The sequence below is a fragment of the Solanum tuberosum genome, unplaced genomic scaffold (assembly GCF_000226075.1).
Source record: "Solanum tuberosum cultivar DM 1-3 516 R44 unplaced genomic scaffold, SolTub_3.0 scf00066, whole genome shotgun sequence".
Classification (NCBI taxonomy): Eukaryota; Viridiplantae; Streptophyta; class Magnoliopsida; order Solanales; family Solanaceae; genus Solanum; species Solanum tuberosum.
The window spans coordinates 1,967,625-1,977,026 of record NW_006238989.1 but is presented as its reverse complement, the minus strand read 5'-3'; the positions used below and the strand labels follow the sequence as shown (position 1 = coordinate 1,977,026).

Genomic DNA, 9,402 nt, shown 5'->3' with positions numbered 1-9,402 from the left:
AGACTTAAAGATTGACTAATTTGACCTTCACTGGGACTCACATCCTCCAGAATAGTGTCATCACACACATAAATATCTATTGTGTCCCCATCATGCATAAATAATGCAATGTTACAAATGTCCATGTCATTTTTTAATTCCACCAAATCACCCCTTAGAGACTTAGCATAAGTTTTTCCTAACTTACTAATCCCAAAAGACTTAGCATAATCTGCAAGTTCAGGAATTGACAAATGATCTTCATCCACATTCTCTACATATTCAGTCCTACCCCCAACATATACTGGACCTACCTCACACACCAAGATACCCCCCAAATTTGAACCTTAAATTGAGGTACTTAGTAGCCATAGTGTCAACCTATAACCACCAATAACAATCAATATAGGCAACAACAACAAGACAGAGGCAACAACACAAAAACATACAATAACACCAAAACAGAGGCAACAACACCAAAACAGAAGCAACTACACCAAAAAATATACAATAACACCAAAACAGAGGCAACAACACCAAAACAGAAGCAACTACACCAAAAATATACAATAACACCAAAACAGAGGCAACAACACCAAAACAGAAGCAACAAAACCAAATTTAACTCATAAGCATACAATTATACAAGGAAATTATAATAAACAATACAAAAACATAATTGGTACTTAGTAGCCATATTACTCAACATCATACAAATATACATAAGGAAATTACAAAATACCCCACTATTTAACAATACCAAAATAGAATATTGAAATAAAAATCATAGAATCTTAATTTTACTAAAAAGCCCTAATTTTTTGAACTAATTACCAGAAACCCTAACACTCATGCATGCATAAGTTGAACGACTTCATAATAATACATTCATTAAGGAAAAATTCTAGTTGAAAACTATAAAATCCCTAATCGGAAACTATGGCGAAACCTTAGTCAAACTACGGCGAAACCTAAATGAAAAATAGGGTAAAATATAAATGAAAAAGTAAAGGAAATAAACAATAACACATCATAAGAGTGGATAATCACTTACTTGGTAACAATTTCAGACAAGATCGAAAGAAAATCGATCAATCGGCCAAACGCTTCACGAAATCGAGCAAGCCTTCACATCTAAGAACTGCAACTGACCCAAATCCAGAAAGAGTTCCGCGAAATCTACCCTTTACTCCGTCGATTACACTTCTTAGAGAGCCAAAAGTTCGTCCGTCGATTACACTTCTTACCAAAAGTTAGAGCTTAGTGAGAGGTTTAGAGATTAGTCCGGAAGTTTTAATCTAGGTGACAAAGTTTGACATTTAATTATCTAGGTAGCTAAAATTTATTCAGGTGGCTAATATTTATCTAGGTGTCATGCGCGTGTAGACACGATTGGAGTGATCAGACAATAAAGGTGTACGCGACGGAGGAATAAACAAGTTCAGGGGGTAATTAAAACAGAATTTAGTTTAGGTGTACACCGTATAAAAAGCTTCAAGTTCAGGGGGGTAATGAGTACTTTTGCCTATAAAATTTGATCGATTCTTGAATTGTATCCACGTAAATTGTAACATAGGGAATAATAAATATTATTTAAAATATATGTAAAAAGTACTATAAATCACAATAATTAACAACTTAGAATATTTTTAAAATGTTAATGTTGCACCATAATTATATAATATGTGATAAATTCGATAATTCATTATCTTTACTTTATTTCTTTATAACAATTCTTTTTATGTTGCACCATAACAATTTCTGAACTTGTAAAATTTGTTCGTGTCAAAAATATGATGAATGCATTGCAGTTCGCGTTAAGCGTACCACACATTTCAAAAGACTAATAACTCTGTGAAGTATAAATAATCAAACTTGAATTATTGAAGTATAATCAATATTTTACCCCTTACTAATATTTTCCTTTTTGATCTTTCAAACAACTTAACTTTACTTAGCCTTTTATTCTAAATTATTTTTATGACCACATAAATATGTACGAGTTATTTTAAACGACAAATATCTATTCTCTTTTCTCAAGCATTATACCTAGTGTCATACAAAAGATAGAAGAACTAATTTTTTTTAAAGGAAAAATATAAAGCCAATCAGGACCAAAATAAATAAAACTGGGTATTTGTACACACGTAAAGTGGATTTTAATTCCTTCAAACATCTAGGAATACAAGTCTAGACATCATACACACATAGTTGTCACTTTGTTGGAAAGAGAGACGAGAATCTGCACATGTCAAAATAGCAATCAACTGGAAACAAGAAAACTAGATAGATTTTCAGCTGGTTGACTGGTATGTTCGACGCCTGAGTTGAGATTCTGTACTAGGCTGCTGCAAGAAAATTCTTGTTGGATCATTAGGATCCACATAACTGCAAAATTGATAAAATCATCAAAGAGATCACCACAACATATGTATAACTAAGCAGATTATTGAGAAAACTTGATAGTTGAAAGGGGGAAATAAAGTGACATACGCATGTCTCATCATCTCATCCACAGGAGTTTGTGCTGCTTGAAGAGGATCTACTCTAGCTTCTTCCCTGGACTGTTGGTGGTATCGTCTCACTGAGGCAATTAAATTGAAAAATAGAGGAATAAAAGTTCCACAACCACCTTCCTTGAACAAAATCTTGAATGAGTGAGTGGAGTACAAGGCCCTGTTTTCATTTTCTGGTATAACCTGTAATTGTAGGGCAGAATCAGTCGGAGGAGGCAAATAGTACATGAATAAGCAAATCAATGTATTCAACTTACTGGATTCACATGTCCGGATATATTATTACAGAAAAATATTGGTTGGTTGAATTTTTCGCCATGGACATAAAGCTGCAAAATAAAGCCAATTTAAGTCGCACTTCAAATTTCATATAATTCTTTCTTTTTGGAGTTCAGTATATCAAATGTTTCATTACTTCAAACTAAAATCATATGACAACACAAAAGCTTTAGCAGGAAAGAGTTTATCAGTCTTCCAAACAAGGAATACATAAGAAGTAGACCCATCCACCATGTACAGGCACAATTTTTTTTATTTTTAAAAAAAAGAAGAGATTCCTCAAGACAGCAAGATGTAACAAAATCTAGTTTGTATAGCAGACCAGTAACAACAGTGATAGACCCCACATAAGAAGCAAGACTAAGTTGAAAATTCTAATGAATAGAACCAAAGAGAAAGGACTAGAACTTCCTGACATAAGAAAAATATAATTCACGAACCCACAAGATGCCCCAATGTAAAATTTCATTCTCGTCATTGACAAAAGATGCTTGTGATGCAACAACCAACCAACCATCCGTAAATTAATTGGGAAGAGTAGTCATGAACCATAACAGAAGTATAGCCATTTAATGGTGAAGTGCAGAGAGAACATCAGCAACCTCATATAACCTTAATAGACAGAAATCAATAAGTTGGAATTGAACAACTTATTTGCATCTTTAAGTGAGTTTTTTCATCTAAGTAATGAATATGGCTAGTTTCTTATATAAGTTGCATGATTTCAGGTTGCAATTTATTTGGAGTTGAGAAGATGGAAATAATGAAGAAAATGATCAAAAAGAGCCACAAATGTGCAGGTCTTTACGTAATAAGAGAAGTGCTAAAAGCTAAGGAAATATCTAATCACCATTCTAAACCACTAAAAGCGATATGGTCCATTGAGCAGCAAAAATTTGGCCAACTTCAATTCATAAGTTCAGAATCACCACTGGTGAAACTAAGTGGTTCTGGAATGCCATTGGCATAAGCTGAATCGCTAAAAGCGATGCTCAATCGAAAATTCAGAAAAATGTAAATTTGAACAAGATTTCGCTATTAGTGAAAATCAAACGCAAAAGGCAGGCACCATATACCCACTTTCATCAAGTGTTATTAAGTTGTTATGGTATAAATAAAACAATGTGTTGTAACTTTAGTCATCTTTGGCTAAATTTTCATCTTAGATAGCAAGGATTCATCAACCAAACAACATGCGATTGAAGATTGGATGCTTTTTTTTAAGTATTTCTAAATGTAATAATGAAATTTACTAGTTTTCTTTAATTCCTAGTGTTGTAATCAAATATTTGGTTTAGTTGATGTATTTTCAGATTTAGGACATGATTTTAGGCATAATTTCCACGACAGTTTTTGATTTACTTCTTGGACTTCTGTATTGAATATTATCTTGCTATTTATGAATGCGCCTTTTGCTTGTTTGATTACACTTGTGCTTTGTAGCTTTCCCTTTTTCCAAAGAGGGTGATCAACCCTTTGACATATCCTAGTAAGATAATTCACCTTGGGGAAGGGAGTTAGGTTTGGACATGGATTAATTGACAAGACTCTGGGTTAATTGAGGGTTAACTAATCCTAGTCCACTATTGAGGTTAGGGCTAATCCTTCACTCTTGTAATCAAAAGTTAAAATATGCTTAATGCAACTTGGTTAGATTAGAAATAATCAACTAAGTTGGGCTCACGATTGTTGAAGAGAACAGCTATTGGGTAATCAAGGATTGAGTAGTTGTGGTAACTGGGTAATTGATTTTCAAGGGTAATTAAATTGACTTGGGATTAATTGGTGAGGTTTACACAATGCATTGGATTAGATTTGAGTTGATTAAAATCCTAGGCTTTGAAATCCCTTGGATTCCTTTACTTGTGAGTCATTGATCAACTTATTTGCTTCCTTAGATTAGATTAGATACCTCCCACCAAGGCTACAATAAATGAAAAGAAATCATCTAGTGTTTTGTTTCTACTGTGATTAGAACTAGTGACCTCATGTCTCCACCAATTTCATTAACCACACCCTTGGGTGCTTCTAAGATTAGATTCTCTTTCTTCAGTTTTAGTACACTTCTTTTTGTAAAGTATTTGGCTTAGGCTTAGGCTTAGCTAATTGGTGATAATTCCTCATTTTCTTGATCGGCGGGATTCACCCAAAATCAGAATTGGGTAAATTGTCCCTATGTGTCACTCTTTTCTTTTTAGTCCGTCCCAAAGAGAATGGTCTTTTTATATTTAATAACAATTTAAGATGTCTATTTTACTCTTAATGAAATGATTTATAATCATACAAATATCTATTGCTTATTTTAGATCACAAGTTCCAACATCTTCCTCCTTTCTTCCTTGAACATTGTGCACCATCACCAATACATCAATTGGAATGGAGGGAGTATCGCATATAACCATTCATATCTCTTATAGAGGTATTTTGTAGACATCAAAATGAATCAAGCTACAACAAATAAACAAATAAACAATTAAAAAATTAAAATGTTAAGTATCTTTTTCGGGAAAATACTTTGAGCTTTTTGCTTTTCACATGTAAATCATTAGTGGAAGAAATGAAGAATAGTGCTTCTAGATAGCACTAAAGCAAATTTTCACTAGGATATCATATTCATTCATTGTAAAAAACTATTTGATGGTTGACAGTTGACCAACCTGGCACCTACAACTATGTAAGTGTCCAGATAGCGTCTTTTAATTTCTTGGTCTATTAATACATATTAACATCATTCATGAGCAATCATTGTCACACCATTCATTTCCTATTTCATACCTCCTAACCCAATCCCCAAATTGTTGAGTTCTATGTTGCTCGGGCTCTTCAAAAATGCTAGTGTGTCGGATCCTCAAAAAGTGGTGCAATTCTGGAAGACATAACACGGGTGCAGGTGCATTTTTGGAGGTCCAAGTAACATAGGTTGATTAGCAAATTACAATTCACAAAGAAAACAAGATAATAAAGAAGATCCGTAGTGCAAAAGCAGCTTCACCTGAATTCTTGACAACATGTTCAAGATAACAACAAAAGAGGACAAATGTTCACTACTAACCAAAGCCATTTGCCTATTTGATAAGAACCAAATTCATTTGTCTCAATCTTTGTACTATGAAATAATCTAAAGCAATGATGAATAAATGGCAAACAGGACGAATCAGAGTTGTAAAGCATATGCTACTTACAACTAAACACCAATGGCTGATACATACCAGGGGCATATCAAATGCAATGAAGTTGTCGACAGGCTTAATTGAAACAAAGACCATCCGAATGTTGGATAAATAGAGTGTTCCCTTTGCTTTTACTGCTCCTACTCTGCCAGCAAATAGTAAAATTAAGAGAAACATAAAAGCAAGGAAGGAGAGGAAATACAAAAGAAGAGAGAAGGTGATGCCTAGGTGTGTGTTGATGCTGATTCTACAATACCCACCAAATTCTCCATTGATTAACAAAGGGTATACATAGTAGTAAAGCATGACAAATGGATTTATGGTATTGTTTATTTTCCAAAAAATGGTGGTAGAACAACAATACATGAGAAACGAACAACAATAATCTATTTGGGGACTAAAGCTAAAACTGTGTATCCAAAGAAGATATAAAACGGGGTATACTCATCCAAAACATCAGGTCTCACAAAATCCCGCAGCCCCTTCCCTCCTTCAAGTGAGATGAGATATACTCACAATCAATAAAAAATAAAAAATAAAATGAAAAGGGGTTACCCGGGGATCTTGTCGACCTCAAAGTCGACGCCATCTCTGGCCAAGACGAAGAGTTCATTGAGGAAAGGCACCGGCATCCCATTCGGAAATAGTTGAGGATTCACCGCCATCTTTGCGTTTCACAAGTCAATTGTACACACAATCACAACTCTCGTCTTTTGAAGAAGAAACGCACACTCTTCCTTTTCTTTTTTTTTTACATTATTTATTTAAAGAACCCCTTTCTACAACCTTCCCGAACACTACCAAATATTCTTTTCAATTCCAATGACGCATTGCAAACTATTTTTTTTTTATTAAAAATAAAATGGGATTGCTGCCTCAGTTTGAATAATTGTTAAGTATTATTTCGTAATATGTCATATTTTATTATATTGTATTGTATTATATTATTTACTTAGATAGATTATATTATTCTCCGTTGTTACATGATCTCACATCTCAATAATTTTAATGATAAAATCTATAAATAATTTATATGAATATATAAGAACCTAAGATATGTTATATCTAGAATACATTATAAATAATATTAAAGAATTATCAAGATTAAAACTCTTAGCTAAAGAACATTACAATAAAATCTTTAGTAAAAATAACAATGATCCCAGATGAATTCCGCAACCCCCCCAAAATGGTATTAGAGCTATGAAAGAAAAGCAACGAAATCATAAACGATTAAGAAAGATAAAAAGAAAATTATCCGAATTATACCCAGAATATAAACAATTGAATACTACTAAGACAAATAATTATAAATTAGAACAACTAATAGATATTATATCTAAAATAGAGTATAAATATATCCAATATTTAAAGAAGCAATGAACGAGTATAAGCAACATCTTACTGAAACAATTATAATAAAAAGACAGGAATTAAGATGTAGGCAAGATAGACTTAACAACAATATATTTGCAGGAACTTGTAAAAAATCTATAGTAGCGCAGAGAAAGACTATTTTATATCTACAGATACAAATAGAAAATTTAGAATATAAATTTCAACACAATTTGTAAATGAACAAAGAAGAATATGCAATAGACGAAAAAACATATGAAAATTACGATGGACAATCTAGGAAGAAGATATAAGAAAATAGGTGATAATCTAAGTCTAATGTTAAAAAAAAAAACAGTAAAATTAGAAGATAGTTTAACCGCTATGGTAAGGATAACAAAGGAAAATGAAGAGATAGATAGACAAAAGGAAATTGAAAAAATAAAACACCAAGCACAGAAAGAAATACAACAAGTGGAAGAAATAAAAAATACTAAAATATTAGAATTAAAAAAAGAACTAACAATGCTAAAAGAAATGTATGCATTAAAACAAAAGGAAAAAGAACAAAAAGCAAAATTAACAGTTGAGATAAATAGATTTAAAGAAAAATTACAACTAGAAGAAAATCAAGATAATCTACCTGAACCTGAAATAGGAATTGATGAAATAAAATGATAATGATTTAGAAGAAAAACATTCAGAAACAAGCGAAACATATACAGAACTTTTAGAAAACATAGATAATACAAAAAGTCTAGAAGTAAATACAGGAGGTATAGACATGAATGAAAAACCTAGTACATCAGGAGTAAAAAATCCAAAAACCTTAAATCCAAGATATTATAATGCAAATTATGAACAATATGATAGAGAAAAAGCTATATGGGATAAAAGATTAAATAAAAAATAGGACACCTAAAACCGATAACTGAACAACATAATTTTTTAGATTTAGATTGTGTAGCAGATATAAATAAAACAATCCAATTATGGATGGGATATATATACAAAAAATTAATAGATAACAAAATAGGAGTGACAGAAACACCAGGATATATAAGAAAGAAACACTTATAGGAACAGTAAAATTATGGATACAAAATTTAACAAATGAAAGCTTAAACACTATTAATTATAGAAGATATATATAACTTTGAATTTACAACAAAAGACATGTTATTATGAATGTCCTTCTTAGAAAAACTATACCCACATATAATAACAAAAACACACTGGTGGTTAACAACACCATGTAAACAAAAACTAGGAGCAAAAAGAGTAAACAACAAAAAATGAAAAATAACATAATGGGTAAAAGGAAGTGAGAAAATTACACAAAAACTAGAAAATATAAGAGAAGAACACTCACAAATATAATTAATTATATTCTCTATAGATCAAGTAAAAATAATCCAAGAAAAATTAGAACTACTATATAGTGAAGATCCTTTACAAGGATGGAAAAAACAAAAAACGAAAATAACAATTGAATTAATTGATGATAATAGCATAATAACACAGAAACCACTAAAATATAATTTTAATGATTTAACAAAATTTAAGATTCATATAAATGAATTACTAGAAAAAGAATACATACAAGAAACTAATAGTAAACATACAAGCCCGACATTTTATAGTAAATAAACATAGTGAACAAAAAGAGGAAAAAGTAGAATGGTTATTGCTTATAGAAATTTAAATGACAAAAACTAAAACTTATAATTACTCAATACCAAATAAAATACTTAAAGATAAGACAAATACAAGGATATAATTATTTTAGTAAATTTGACTGCAAATCAGGGTTTTACCACTTAAAATTAGAAGAAGAAATCTAAAAAAACTTACAACATTCACGGTACCACAAGGATTTTATGAATGGAATGTAACTACCATCTGGATACAAAAATGCACCAGGAAGATACCAACACTTTATGGATAACTACTTTAAACATCTATAAAATTGTATAGTATATATTGATGATATATTACTATATTTCAAAACCCAGGATGAACATATAAGATTATTAGAAAAATTTATACATATTATAGAATATTCAGGCATAAGCCTAAGTAAGAAGAAAGCAGACATAATGAAAACCAAATAGAATTCCTAA

General features: G+C 31.3%; 1 protein-coding gene across 2 annotated transcripts; it reads right to left on the bottom strand.

The window, feature by feature from the left end:
• Positions 1–2,078: 2,078 nt before the first annotated feature.
• Positions 2,079–6,712, bottom strand: LOC102604706 (uncharacterized). Of its 2 annotated transcripts, none has more exons than XM_015307779.1 (5): positions 6,500–6,712; positions 5,957–6,089; positions 2,753–2,824; positions 2,473–2,678; positions 2,079–2,367 (listed from the first exon to the last, which is right to left on the bottom strand). In XM_015307779.1, exons 1-5 carry the CDS (start codon positions 6,607–6,609, stop codon positions 2,274–2,276), a joined length of 615 nt encoding a protein of 204 aa, XP_015163265.1. In that variant the 5' UTR covers positions 6,610–6,712; the 3' UTR covers positions 2,079–2,273. The 2 variants fall into 2 exon arrangements, with proteins under 2 accessions (XP_015163265.1, XP_006345312.1); XM_006345250.2 differs by having other exon boundaries at positions 5,984–6,089; positions 6,500–6,710.
• Between the last annotated feature and the right edge of the window lie 2,690 nt (positions 6,713–9,402).